General features: G+C 39.6%; 1 protein-coding gene across 3 annotated transcripts in view; it reads left to right on the top strand.

Moving 5' to 3' along the window:
* Nucleotides 1-15,475, top strand: part of TAOK3 (TAO kinase 3) — a 145,859-nt gene that overhangs the window by 121,083 nt on the left and 9,301 nt on the right. For all 3 annotated transcript variants that reach the window (XM_016149524.2, XM_016149522.2, XM_016149523.2), the window contains exons 15-18: nt 2,530-2,766; nt 3,714-3,842; nt 7,386-7,589; nt 14,470-14,709. In XM_016149524.2, coding sequence (XP_016005010.2) covers nt 2,530-2,766; nt 3,714-3,842; nt 7,386-7,589; nt 14,470-14,709 — 810 coding nt within the window. The remainder of the gene's footprint in view (nt 1-2,529; nt 2,767-3,713; nt 3,843-7,385; nt 7,590-14,469; nt 14,710-15,475) is intronic.

Raw genomic sequence — 15,475 nt, 5'->3', positions numbered from 1 at the left:
TTATAAAAATTAAAGAGGTAAATCACATGTGAAAGCACAATATAAACCATAAAAAGCAAGATTAAAGTATGAACTATTTTTTTAATTTATTGACCAGATAGTATGTTCCTAAGACACAAAGTTTAAACTTAAAACATACAGGCATACATAATTATAGGTAACATAATTTTTTATAAATTTCATGTTAGACTTCACAAATGAAATATCTGGTTATACTTTTATTTGAATTCATCTATCTAGCTTGAGTTTGGGATTACAAAACTCACTCACTATATATATGTAAAAAGACAATTACTTTCAAACTTGGAAAGTGTAGTTTTACAAATGGATGTCAGTGTTAGAAATTTAAGGAGGCAATTATCCGAATTATGGGAACCACTTAAAAGCAAAGTGTCTCTCCTGGAATTTAATGATATACAATGACAGCGTGTTGAACTTTGTAATTTGTTTTTGCCACATACTCATGTAATCTGGTATACAGTAGGACCACCCTTTTCACAGGGACTTAGCCACCAATTAGGATAGAAAATGTTATTTCTGTTTTATCTTTAGGCAGCCTGGTTTAGGGAAATGGCCGTACTTTATTTTATTGACTACAAACTAGTCAAACATTCTGCTGGCAAGTTTTAAGTGTATCATGATAGCTTTCGAGTGTGCCGTGCCTCAGCTTTAGGAATATGATTTTAGAAGGAATACTAAAATAAGAAAAAATAAGTACACAGACAAAACATATCTCATACTCATTACCCTCAAACAGACCCTTTGCTGCCATATTTGTCTGAAAAAAAAAAGGACTAAATGGTATCCTTTCTGTTGGTTGGAATTGTTTTTCCCTACAGTTGAACTTCAGGAAGGCACAAGCATGCGCAAGTCAAATATACACATATATCTCAAACTACTACTTTCCTACTTTTTATTATGAAATAGGTCTATTAAAAATCCATTTATCGTGATGACGAAGTAGTTTATTTTCTCTAGAATATTAGGTGCCTATTTGGTGGTGAAATCCTTTTTTTTTTTGGTGTTGAAATATTGCCCACTCTTATTCCTCATACTTTAGAGAGGATCTTCCTTTAGAAAAGAGAAATGAATATGAAACTGAGTGTTAGTTTAAGCTGGAAGGGTTTCAAAGTTCGGCCAGCGTTTAATGGTGTACTTTGATAATACTATCCAGTTACAGAACAGCACTTTCTTGATAGTAAGGACTCAATCTAGTAAGCAGGGACACCTTCCAAAAAGAGCAGAGTAACAAACTGTTCTTTGTACAAAATGCACTTTGACCTATAAACTGAAAATAGTAGAGAGAATTAATAGCAGCATGAAAATTTCCAGTAAAACTTGTTTGAGGTTTAGGTTGAAGAGAAGTGGCTTATAGTAGATAGGAGTGACTAAATTACTTATTTAAAAAAAAAAAAAAAACTAAAATTATAATTTTACGGTTAAATTTTTTTTTTCTAGAATAGGCAAGATAAGAAGGAAGTGACCAGAGAATCTGACAGGAAAATAAAGAAGGGTGATAAATTGAAGGAAAGCTCTGGGAAATCAGAAAAGATTTAATAGATAGGAATGAGATATCAAAATTTACATTTACGAACTTCAGTTTGTTGGCTATTCACTTGAGAATGGCTTAAAAAAAAAATGACTGAGAAAAGTAGCCATCCAAAAATCATAGGAATGTTTTCTTCCCTTTGGGAGAGCAAGCAAATATACTATAATTTGTTAACATCCCTTTTGCAGGGAAGGGGAGGGGGGCAGATGATTTAAAAGGAGAAAGTTCTTTCTCTCGACTCATATTAAGAATAGGAAATAAATCTTCGAACTATTTTGAAAAGATATTCAAGACTCCTATGACTGTTGGGAAACGATCCTTACCAAACAAGCAGTATGATATAGTGCAGTGGTTCTCAATCAGAGGGATTATGCCCCCCAGGGGACGCTCGGCAACATTTGGAGACATTTTTGACTGTTTGACTCGGGAGGTGCTACTGGCATCTAGTGGGACAGGTCAGGGATGCTGCTGAACCACCCACAATGCACAGGACAGCCTCTCCAAACAGAGAATCATTCTGCTGATTTTAGTAGTGCCAAGGGCGAGGAACCCTGGCATAGTGAAAAAAGCGCGGCTCTGGAACCAGACAGAAATGTGCGAATCCTAACTCCACTCCTCATTAGCTATGACCTCGAGCATATATATAATGATATATCAAAAATATGTGAACATATTTGGGCCGAATGAATAAATTAATTCCCTCGAGTCTCAGTTTCTTCATCTATAAAATGGGAATGGTAACACCTACCTCATGAATGGATAAAATGAATAAGTGAGTGAGATGGTTTTTAGGATTAGAAATTAAGTATAGAAAGAGCACCCAGCACAGTGCCTGATACAAGTGAGCATTCAGGAAGTAGTAGGTAAAGTGATGGCGACAATGGTAAATTAAAATGAAGCCAGAGGGTTCTTTAACGTCGCCAGAAAGTTTGTCTTCCGTGAACCTGGTTACCTGAGTGCTGTTCCCCAACCCAATTCAGGTTACACGGCAGATCCATGAGCATGAGCAGGAGAACGAGTTGCGGGAACAGATGTCAGGTTATAAGCGGATGCGGCGCCAGCACCAGAAGCAGCTGATCGCCCTGGAGAACAAGCTGAAGGCTGAGATGGACGAGCACCGCCTCAAGCTACAGAAGGAGGTGGAGACGCATGCCAACAACTCGTCCATCGAGCTGGAGAAGCTGGCCAAGAAGCAAGTGGCTATCATAGAAAAGGAGGTCAGTATGTGCACACATGCCTCGGTGCCACGGCCAAGCCAAGCCTGCTCCCGGCAGTGGCATCACGTTAGCAGGAGGGGTGTGGTTTTTGGTGGTGAAGGAACAGTGCCGCTTTGACAGAGGGGGTGGTATGGAGCTACTTAAAATTGTCATTAAAAGGTAAAAGAGCAACTGAACGTATATATCGCATTCTTGTCCATTCAAATATATTCCGAGCCATCAGTCCCTTGGTGGGAGGTCTGGGTAAAATAAAAAGAAATAAGATGCTTCCATCCTACAAAAACTTGCACAATTCAGGTCTGTTACTGTGCCCACCACACCCAGTCCTCGTCAAAGGAAACCCGCTCTGCACACAGTCCCTTTTAGCTGTGATAATCCCTGTTTACAGCTGATTGGATGGCGGATGGCACCTGACCAATGGCAGCAAGTAATTAATCTGGCTGTCGCTTGGATCTTCTAGGGCACGTCTCTCTTCCCCATCCAGATTCTAAACTGATTTTAAAAACGGACAAAAGGGTCAGACAGATAATCAAAATATCACCTTTATTACTGATAAGTGTTAGATGGGAGGAGTTATTTATGTCTGAAGGAAAATGGGCCTAATAATAGTGAATAAAATTAAGCAGACCTGCCTACCCAGGTACTAGCAGTGCTAAACTTGTCACCTTCCCTGCCACCCGCCCCCCTTAAGGCTTATGTAGTGTGGAAAAGCAGGGGTAAACATGTGCTCCCTGGGGATAGAGTGACTGGGGACAGGGTGCCAGGGGTGTTTCAGTAATTAAGCATGTGAGCGTGCTCTCTCTCTCTCCCTCTCTCTCTCACTCTCTCCCTCCCTCCCCGTCTTGTCCCCCTCCCCCTCTCTCCCTCTCCCGCCCCTGGAGAATATGAGTAGCTGAATTTTGTGTAAAGAACAATTCATCCAAGATCGTGTTTGTTTTTTTTATCAGGCAAAGGTAGCCGCAGCAGATGAGAAGAAGTTCCAGCAGCAGATCTTGGCCCAGCAAAAGAAAGATTTGACAACTTTCTTAGAAAGTCAAAAGAAGCAGTATAAGATTTGTAAGGAAAAAATAAAAGAGGTAAGAGCCCCAATAATTGTAGCCACCAAGTTGCCATTAGAATCATTGGAACTTAAAATTGGTTCATCTTACATTGTGATCAATTCATAGTCCATAAGCCATTGATTATCAAATTCGACATTAGAATCACCTGAAATGTTTGTTAAAACAGATTGCTAACCCACCCCTGTATTTTCTTGATTCAGTGGGTCTGGGGTGGAGTTTGAAATATGCTTTCCTAACAAGTTCCCAGGCAATGCTGGTGGTCTAGTCTAGGTACCATACTTAATGAATCATTTGGTCTAACTTTAAACCATTCTTGCCTACTTCTACTTTATTCTCCACACTTCAGCCAGAGTGATCTTTTCAAATCTAGTCATATCACCTCACGATTTTAACATTTATCGGCTTCGCATGGCTCTTAAGATAGATCAAAATCCTAGAAGCCCCTATGTGGCCTGCTGCCAGCCTCCCCTCCAGCCTCACCTCACACCAGTATTTTCCCCCCGACCTGCTTACCCCACCCCTAACTCTTTGCTGCCTCTGCCACAATGGTCACTTTTCGGTTCCTCAAATATATCAAGCTTGGCCCTCCTCCAGGGTCTTTGCTCACATTGTTTCTTCCACCAGGATGCTCTCCCCAATCCTCACCCCAAATCCTTCCTTTACCACAGGTCTGCTATTAACTCCTACTCCTCCTCCTTATAAGATTTAGGATAGTTCATTACCACCTTAACTTAAATGTCACTTTCGCTACTAGCCAGTAAGCGATTTAAGCAGGGACCATGACATTTTTTGTGCGCGCCCATGACTATATCCCTGTATCTGGTACATGCGAATATTTGATAAATGAATGATCGATTCTTGAATGTTTGTTGAAAACCACTAGTGGCTTCAGAGTCTTCCTGAGGAACTGCAGTTTGATATGAACACGCAAATTTCTTCAGTTCTCCTTTTACTTGTACTTACAGGTGAATTGCCTCCTGTTCCATAGACTTTCCTTCTCTTTAGATCTAAGATTTCTTACTTGTAGACTACTAGCGTATTAAGAGATAACAGACTTTAATGAGACATTGTTCTAGTATATGAAATCATTCACTTGAGCTCATATGCTAAGTTATTAATATGAAACTAAGCACGGTTCCTCTCCAATTCCTTTTTCAATTGGGAAGTGAAAGCAAGTGGTTTGAGGGGGGCCTCGGGATCTTTTGCCCTGCCCAGATGAGCCACCGGTAATTGTTGGGCCTGAGAAACTTGTATTTAATCCACATCGCCTAAATGGGAAGACTCTCTAACACCATGTAAGGCTGAGAGAACCAGGCTGTAGAGAGAAATTGCCCAGCTAAAAAGGTTCACTTTCTCTCTGTTTTCTCTTAGTTGTTGCTTGAGCCTAATTATTATGTCATCATGGAAAGATGTTTTTGGATCACAGAGATAACCTCGATTTTTCAATAAGAAATTTTGAAACTTTCTCAGCTGCAAATATATTCTTATTCCTAGCTCCATGTGTTCCCTTTCGCTAGCTCTGGAGGCCATCCTTTATGACCGCAGCCACCATTTTGAGCTTTTGTAACACGCCAGCATTGGAGATTGCATGAACCCCACCTTTAGAAAATTCTCCCACAAAACAGCATTCAAGAGTCCCCACTCAGCCTTCAGGCTATTTTCGGTTCACCGTACTCAGATTTACGAGTCCAAGTGACTATAGGCCTGCACTTATAAGTCTTTCAACATGCTCATGAGGAGAAACCAGCCTAAACCCAATTTGAGATAGCCTCAAATAAGCCTTTCTGTGCAAAGCTAATATTACTCCATATGAAGTAAAACTTAGTTCAAACTGTTTAAAGTGACATGTATATTTAGATACTGATATACTTAAAGGTATTATCCTTGAGATGATAAAAAAAAAAATCTCCATTATCCTCACTTTTGATAGATAACAGAGGTGTGGGTAATAAAAAATGAGGGATGGTCCAGAAAAAAAATTTATTCTTGATTTTAGAGTGAATTTTTATGATCTTATTTTAATTTGGGCATGAGTGTAGTGGTACATATCAGGCTGAGTAGCAAAGGCGTGGCCTCGAGAAACGAGTCAGCCCGCCTTCCTGTTGAAATCACGGCTCACACCATGCTGGAAACGGCTCTTGCTCTTGTCGATTCTAATATTTCTCTTCAGACTTCCATAGAACAGGGAAGTCAAAATTTAATTTACCAGGACTTCTTGACTAAGTACAAAAATAATCCAAATAATATATGGTGTCCACATCACAAAACATTTAATAGCATAGGCGTTAGCAATTAGAGGAGATTTGAACTGAGTAGTTAACCAAATATTATAGGTCAAGCTTGTCCATAGGAACAATATGAACAAAGAGTACACTGTGCTTTCTCTAAAAGTGATCATCTTACTTTCCCCACAAATGAACATCTTCTTAACTGTTCTGATTCACTGCTTCCTTTCCTGTGCCCATATGGGCTGGAATAACTATGCATTTTGTGCTTTTGAAATATAAGTTTTTTGTTTACCCTCTGGTCCCAAATGAATACTGTTTTTTGTTGTTGTTGTTGTTGTTGTTGTTGTTGTTGTTGTTGTTTTCCTGAAATTCAAATGAGTGGCATTTGCAGTGTTACCTCCTGTCTTTGAAATCTGTCTACCTCTCTTGGTCTTTTCATCACCCTCTTCGTCCAAGCTACCCTCTTCTCTCACCTGGACCATTGCACTAGCCGCCTGGCTGTCTCCATGGACACGCTCTTGCCTTCTTCATTCTGTTCTCCACATGGGCGCCAGAGTCATCTTTTTGAAATGCATCTCATTAAGACACCCTCCCCAACACACACATATAATACCTACTTCTTCTATGCCAAAGGTCAGTGTCCTGTCCTCTAAGGCCTCTACCGGTCCTGTCTGTCTGTCCAGCCTCATTTCATGTGACACTGTGCCACACTCTGGCATTTCGGCCCTGATCATGCCAGGTTTCAGTTAACCCAACCTACAGGTTTTGCACATGCTGTTCCCTCTACCCAGAGTGTTCTTCCCTCTCCTTTTTGACTGGTTAACACCTACAATTTTTTAAATTTCTCCTTAGTTATTACCAAGGTTTAATATTTTCTATTAAACTTTCTCGTAGAACCAAATACTCACCTTCACAGCAGTTATCACAGTAACTTTTCAGTTCATTTCTGTGGTTCTTTGATTAATTTTTTATTGTAGACTGTAAAGCCTCGTGAGGGTAAAAATCATGTTCCTTTGTTCACCGTTATATCCTTGTACCTTACACAGTGCCTGTCACATAAGAACTCAGTAAATGTGTATCGATTAAAGAAGTGAACAAATAAGTTCTGAGAGAAGCCAGAGTGAGAGGCCACATGGAAACATTAATATTCAGTTAATCAGTATAAAAAAAAAACGTTGAGGAGGTGTGCAACACCAAGTCTTTTTGTCCTTGCATTCTCTTTTGCTTTCCAAATAATTTAATTTAACATTGCAATAAACTATTATAGTTCCTTTGGCTGATGAGACTGGCATGTTTTCTTTTTTTTCCTTTTGTGTGTATGTGTATGAAGGAGATGAATGAGGACCATAGCACACCCAAGAAAGAAAAGCAAGAGCGGATATCCAAGCATAAAGAGAACTTGCAGCACACACAGGCCGAAGAGGAAGCCCACCTTCTCACTCAGCAGAGACTGTACTATGACAAAAACTGTCGTTTCTTCAAGCGGAAAATAATGATCAAGCGGCACGAGGTGGAGCAGCAGAACATTCGGGAGGTATTTATGATGTTCCCAACTGTTGTCATTAACTTCGTGAGGATCATGACCACGTCCGTTTTGTCCATTCCTGTATCCTTAGCCTTTATAGTTTTTAGCACAATGCCTAACTCAAAGTAGGTATACAAAAAGGGAATGGATTTACGACTGATCAGAGAATGCCCATTGACAGAACAAGAAATCAACTTTTTCCAAATAAATGTAGTAGAATTTTATTGAACACCTAGTATGAGCTATCACGCAGTGGAGGATCCAAAGAGGTAGAGTAGAGAATTTTTGCTTTCAGCTGCTTGTCAAAGACATGTTTTTGAGATTCCACATGAAACATTTAGCAGTGTGGTGTCCTATAATTAAGTTCATTCATTCAGTCTTCCAGCACTTACGGAGACTTTGTGATTAGCTCTGTGCTAGAGACACCAGGGCTTCCAAAAAGCTGTATCTCCTTTGGAGATTAGATCTGAGAAACATTTCTGAAGTGAACTGAAAATAATTTGGACCAAATGGTATGAGAATTTCAAAAGAGGGAGGAGTCAGAAATGGCTTTCCCAAAATTTGGGGGATTGGAGAATATGATGTTATTCACTGAGGTGAGGAGCAGAGAATGCGAATCAGGTGCAGATACAAAGGTCATAGGAAATCATTGTGACCTGGAACAATCAGAGAGAGAGAGGCCCTCACGAATGAGCTAGCACATTGGCAAAACTACCCAAGTTTGATTAAAAAAACAAAACAGTTTACCTGCACGAGAGAAACAAGCACTTCAGGTACACTTAACTGGGAATGTGAATTGATATAACATTTTCAAGAGCAGTATTCAAATCGCAAGAAAAAAGGGTAGAGCAAACTCAAATTTATTGACCACATGTAATAATGGGCCAGGCTCAGGCTCTTTATCTGAAGTTATCTGTGTTATCTCATATCATTGGATGAAGAAGAAACTACTGAACATTTTTGAGCCAGGCAATGAGTATTATGGCTAAAATTTTACTTTAGAGAGGTCAGCTCAGTCTGATGACAAGACAGATTGATTAGACCATGCAATCTTGGTGGGGGTGATATTGCCCCTAGGAGGGTGAAAATGGCTTCTTGTGAGGGATGAGGTCCTAGATATTGCAACAACACGTAACCCTCCGAAGGGCCACTGTACGTTAACTGTACATCGTGGTGTTAACATTTAAGAAGTAGGGATGGTCGGGGGTGGGGAAAGTCTAAAAAGGCCCCTGATGGGGTTAATAATGGGGGAAAAAAGCAAAAAAGTTGAGAAACACTGCGTTGGCAAAGAGATCAGCGGTAGGAAATAGCATATAGACAAAGATGGTGGTGGTAGTTGTCGGAGAGAGATGGATTTGAAACGTATTTTGAACTATAAACAGGACCTGGCATACAATAGAATATGAGAGAAAAGATGAAAGTAGGATCGAAGTTATTTCTCGGGTTTAATACTTGGAGAAATGCAAATTTGTTGGGAAACAGAGACGCTTAGAGAGATGTGTTGGTAAGAAACTGATTAATTCAGTACTAGACATGTTGAGTTTGTTAGAAGTTAAAAGAGTCTAAATGAAAAAGTCCAGTAGCCAGTTGAAAATAACATATTTGGGATTCTTTTCATCTGGCAATTATTATTATTCTAATTGCACATATTGGGAAGGCGTCCGAGGCTAAGGGGCAGTTAGTGCCCATAAAAGCTGTAGTAGACAATTATTCCCCTCAAATAATAGAAACTATAGTTGTGGCTTCATTAGTATCAGGTTCTAACCAATTGAGCAAAGAATAGCACTATGAGTCTAGGTTTTCTTTTGTTTAGTCTTATTCCAGAACTTCTTCATGAAAATGTTCAAAGCTTTTTATATATATATAACATTAATCGAAGGACACCGAAGAAGCAAATATAGAAAAATACAGAGTAGCGAAAGTTCTTGCTATTTCCATCCCACCCAGTCTCTACCCTGAGACTGTCACCATTAATTTGGCATATAATTTCCAGATTTTTTTATGTACGTATGGCTACATCCATATAGCTTAATATCTATTATACATAACTTTAACTTTACAAAAATAAGATTTACATTAGCATCAGCAGGTTTATTTGATTTGCAAGCAACAAAACCAAACCGAACTCTGGCTGACATAGCCAGAAAGGAATTCATTGAAAGGATAATGGGGTAGGTGACACAGCTGAAGAATCACACTGGAAAAGATGAAGAAGCAAGTTAGAAAAGCAACTTCCGTGATCTAGAGAGCAAGAGCTAATGGATGTTGCTCAAGGCACCACCATTTGAATGTATCGCCTCCAACCATGTTTAATTTTTGTTTGGTTGCTGCTTAAGATTCAAATTCCTAGGAGGGAGAGAACTGGATTGAGTAATGTGCTCACTCCCTTAATCTCTAATTCCAGATTGGGTGGAGTAGTTCCTCCCACCCTCAAGCAAAAAGAGGAGCTGGTTAACAAAGGAAGGGGAAATGGATACCAAACCTACCAAAAAAAAAAAAAAAAAAAAAAACAGGATCCCACTGCACTGTTGTGTAACTTTTTTTTTTTTTTTCATTTACTATCTTGAATATTCGGCTCTGCCTTATTCTTTTTAAATATTAATAGTATTGGTGGTGGTGGGTGTGGCTATGTTATTTAGTACTTCTTAGTGGATATTTTGTTGAAGTTTTACAATATTACTAACAATACTACAGGAAACATGTTTGTACATAGATCTTTTTAGACAGATGCGAGCATTTTGTAGGATATATTTTCACAAGTGAAATTTCTGGATCAGAATGGATACATCTAAATTTTTAACAGATATTGCCAAATTGCCCTCTAAAAGGGTTTATATACTCCCACCATCAAAGAGTAACCTCTTTTGCTGTATCTTTGCCAAAACTGAGTATTAGCAATCCTTTTACTTACTGAAAACATTTTAAAAGATCAACATAGACTAAGTCGAGCCTCTTCTGTTAATCAGCACTGCACACAGATGCTCACTATTGTCTAGGCAGTTATGAAAGTAAGAACTGAAACTAAGAAAGCATTAAATGTCTTAGGCTAACAACATCTCCAGTTAAAAGGTTGAATTCTAGTTCTTACTCAACCTCAGTGGGCATGAGCACAAAAATTTTTGACTTGAGTGAGATCAGCTGCTTTTACAGAAGTCAACTGTACTTCCTTTGAAACTTAAATAGAATGGTTGGGTCACAGTTGGGAAGGGTTTATTAGGGGGACACACCCTGGATCCACGTCTGACCCAGGAGGCAGATTCCCATAAAGTCAGATGACGTGCTTAGGGGCCGTGCTGTTTGAGAAGTCCCTACGTTTCAATACTAAGCTCGTGCTCAGCTTAGCAAGATGCTCACAGTCTGTGATGTGAACTGTGGAAAGGGAGCTACATGTTTCCTCACTCTCCTTTCAGGATATATGTGGATTGAGTGCAGTGGCGGGCAGAGTCACCTGAACTATTACACTTGTTTTTGTATTTTTGCTCAGCTTATTTTGTTGAATTTGTAAGCTAAAGGTACACATGATGTGGCTCTATTGTATGTTGTGTCATTTGGACAGATGGAACAACCATTGCATTGTGTCTAGCTAGAGTAGAATAATTCTTCAGAATGTTTTATCACAGATTGCAAAAGCATCAAACAGGAAAATAGAAGCCCTCACTGGGACATCTTTTAATGGAAAATGTTGAAAACCTAAAAACTTGAGTTTTAGCCTCAGTTCTGCTTTACAAAAGTTATATGAATTTATATTAGTCTCTCAGTTCCCAAATTCCTTACTATCATATATAAAAGGGGTGAATCCTTACAATCTTATCACCTCAGAGGTTTGCAGTTATAACTAAAATATACAAAATCATTTTTAAAACTCGAAAGCACATTACACATTCTTACATAGGCATAGCACTGGGCTCATAAGATGAATATTTTTTGCCATGATTTAAAATATTATAAACAGTTTACTAACTTACATCTCAGCAATTCAGATGTATGAATTAAAGGTAAAGGGAACAACCTACAATTGTAATAGAAAAGTCATTTCAGTATCATGTTTCTCTCACCTTTATAATGGTTTATAAAAACTAGTTTCAAGATATTCATTCCTGAATACAAAAAAAATAATAATGACACGTTTGTATATTCTGAAGCGTATTCTTATGGTCTTTCATTTCGTCTTCACAAGAATGGCGGAAAAGTTTCTGCACTTTACACTTGTGGAAACTAAAACATCGATTAAGAGACTTGCCCAAAACCATACATAATGAGTCAGTGGAAGAGCTTAAACTGACTCACACTCTGACTATTTTTCCATTGATTCTCAAACTTTAGTATATATCAGAATTTACTGGGTGGCTTGTTATAAAAACCAACCGCTTATAACCCAGGTAATTCTGATGAAGGTGTTCTGGGAACATTCCGAAGCATTTTATTAAACATAAAGTGAAGCATTTGATTTCTTCCAAAAGTGTTTTTTTGTATCTTCTATTTCTTTCCCCATGAGATTCAGGGCTCTGGGTAACTCAGACTCAGTTTGGAATTTTCAGGTTAGGAAAATGTGGAATGTATAAATACCCAGTATTAGGAATCCTGATGCTCAAAGGTTCAAAATGATATAGTGACCTAGGACGGGACATTTACCCGTTTCAAGGGCTTTTCTTGGCTTTCTCTGGGTCACTGGACTAGAATAGCTTTAGACTCTGGGAAGGGCTCACTGTCCTTTAGTGCCACCTAGGGGCCAGTTAGTGATTTTTAAAAGAAGACATTTGATGGTCCAGGTAAACAGGAAAAATAAAACGGGGGTGGGGAATGCAGCAAGAGATAGGGGGAGATGTTCTGGGATCTTATCTTTCATACCTTAAAACAAATGTAAATTGCACTTCTGATATTTCCCCAGTAGAAAATAAACTCCATAAGGAAGATGTGCTTTTTCAATACTCTATCCCTACTGCCGACAACGGTGCCTGATACATACAGAGCACTCAACAAAGACTTGTTGACTGAATGAATGATTAGCGACTTCGCTCCAGTAATAGATGCTGTGCTATTTAAAGGACTTCTCTTCAAATAGATAGAAGGCCCAAGTTTGCAAGATATTCTCAACCATACCACTATACAAATGTTATTGAAAATTCTATGAAGATAAAATTTTTTCCAATCGTAGATGTCATTAGAGAGGCATCCCATTGTTCTAATTTAAAGTCCAGCTCAAAAGCTTTCTCTTTTCCTTGGCCTTTTTCACTAGTGGTAATACCACCCTTTTCAGAAATCTTACAGCATAAAATCTTTACCTCTTTTATAGCACTATCACTTCCAACCTGGCCCTCCCTTTTAAAAATTTATTTCCCTGTATTAAGGTTCTTTGCACGTGACTGAAATTTATTTGCACCAAAAGCAAGGAATTTACTACAAAAATATAGGAATGTTTCATAAAATCCAATAGCGATAGTACAGCTGAAGCTACAGGACAGCTTAGAACCAGCCTGGAACTTGGGCATCAATATATTCCCTTCACTAGCGATCCTCAACCTTTTCGGCACTGGGACCGGTGCTCCTATGAGAATCTGATGCCTGACTGTCTGAGGTGGAGCTGAGGCAGTGATGCCAGCGCTGGGGAGCGGCTGCCAACACAGACGAAGCTTCGCTCTCTCACCTCCTGCTAGGCGGTTCCTAACAGGCCACAGACCAGTACGGGTCTGCAGTCCAGGGATCGGGAACCCCTACCCTACACTTCTTTCTTCTTGCTTTTTCATTCTTCTTGCTCTGAAGCCCAGCTTTCTCTAATCCTCAGCACTCATAACAGCAGATAGCTACCACATATGTAGTTTTTACATGTCCCTCAATTCCAGCCACGTGTAAAGATTAACTGTCTCTGAATCCCTATTCCAAATTTCCCAGAGGGAAAAGAGATTGATTCAGCCAGCTGTGAGCTGAGCATATACTTCAATACATGTCTGTTCCCTATTATAGTATTAGCAAGCCAAGGGCAGAGTCATAGGTTAGTAAATATTTTTATGTACCCAGAACACACGGTTCAGATCTTTGATATAGTGCCATTCAGGAAATATTCTTGAACTGGTGAATGAAAAAATTTTACCCAAATTCTCCCTCCCCCCCTTTTTTTCTAGTTTTCATTCTTTTTCCCCCTTCAACAAAAAAGAAAGACATGAGTAGAACTGGAAAAAACAGAACGATTAGAACTAGAAATGATCAAACAGTCTGTTATGGAAAAGATGAAAGAGAAGAGATCTCTTCTGCTTTTTCCCAGCATGCTGTGAACTCTGAGATTTTAAAAACTAGGCATTTGGCCTACTTCTGATACATGCAAAAAAAACAGGGTATTTTCCCATAAGAACATTGCAGACATTGTCAGTTTAATTCAGTGATTCTCGGCTCTGACTGAGAATTAGAATCACCTGTAAAACTTAAAAATATTGATGTCACAGTCCCACCCCAGACAGTTATCAGAATTTCAGGTTGTGGGATTAAGGCTTCTTATGTTATAAAAGCTTCCTCACGTGATTTTAACAGAAGGCCAGGGTTGAGAACCAGTGGTTTGCTTAACTGAAGAAGCATTTATTTAGACTTGTGTGTAACACCTAACCTAGTTAAGGGTCATAGCAGCTCTGTGAGGTAAGAAAGACTCAAGTCAAATTAATCCCATTTTACAGATAGTGTGTCTGTGATGGCTGTGAAGTTGCCCATCTTGTAAATGGTGGACCCACATGCAGAACCTAAATCTCCAGGGATTGTTAATCTTATCTCATGAGGCCATGCTGCCAATGGGTTTAATTAAGAGATAGTCATGCCATTCCTCGCCATCCCTCATTCAGTTGTGCAGTCCTTCCGGTTCATCCCCATTCACCTCTCTCCATTTATCTTTTGTTCCGAAATGCAGGAACTAAATAAAAAGAGGACACAGAAGGAGATGGAGCATGCCATGCTTATCAGGCACGACGAGTCCACCCGAGAGCTAGAATACAGGCAGCTGCACACATTACAGAAGCTACGCATGGATCTGATCCGTCTACAGCACCAGACTGAACTGGAAAACCAGCTGGAGTACAATAAGAGGCGAGAAAGGGAACTGCACAGAAAGCATGTCATGGAACTTCGGCAACAGCCAAAAAACTTAAAGGTAAGAGGAAGAAAGTGGACTATTTCCCTGCTTGCGCTCCACGATGGAGTTGGACTGGATCAATGGTTCCTACACCTGGCCGATTGTCAGTGTCACCTGGGCAACTTACAAATTTCTGGGCCTCATACCTCTGAATCGGAATCTCCAGATGTGAAGCACAAGAGTCTGCATAAAACAAACTCCTGACGAGATGCTGCTGGGCAACGTGGTTTGCAAACTGTTACACTAGATGGTCTCTCCCTTTTTCTTTGTTAACTATTAGGTGATTTCTCTGACCCCTTCATGATCTGCCTTTTTTAAAATTATAGCGTATGGACTAATAGCAGTCCATGAAATGAGAACCAGGAAATGAGAACGTTACCTGGCCAGGTATAGGGAGGGTAAATTTCGTCCTCATGCCAAGTCACATTATTGGTAGTAGCAATCACTACCTTAAGTGCTGCTGTATTTAGAAAGACTTCAAAACCACATCCAAGCTTTAGGGAAGAATATGAGTTATTGGTGACATCTGTCATGGGCATGGGAGTCAGGAGTGAATCTATATGTGCCGGGCACTTATTACCCCTGCCCTTTGGCCCTTACTGCCTCAGGTAATTTTAACTGAGTGCTAATTAACGAGATATTTGGACTAAGCCATTGCTAGATGTCAAGAAAGACATTGTCACTGTTGATACAGATATGAGGCCAGCCTCAATCACTCTGGCCACGCGCCTCTCTAGCCAAATCCTAACCTGTCTAATTAGTGATCCCTGTAATCACAGCTCCT

Source organism: Rousettus aegyptiacus, unplaced genomic scaffold (assembly GCF_014176215.1).
Source record: "Rousettus aegyptiacus isolate mRouAeg1 unplaced genomic scaffold, mRouAeg1.p scaffold_m13_p_5, whole genome shotgun sequence".
Lineage (NCBI taxonomy): Eukaryota > Metazoa > Chordata > Mammalia > Chiroptera > Pteropodidae > Rousettus > Rousettus aegyptiacus.
Note: the sequence above shows the minus strand (reverse complement) of the source record. Positions and strands in the feature narration are given on the sequence as shown.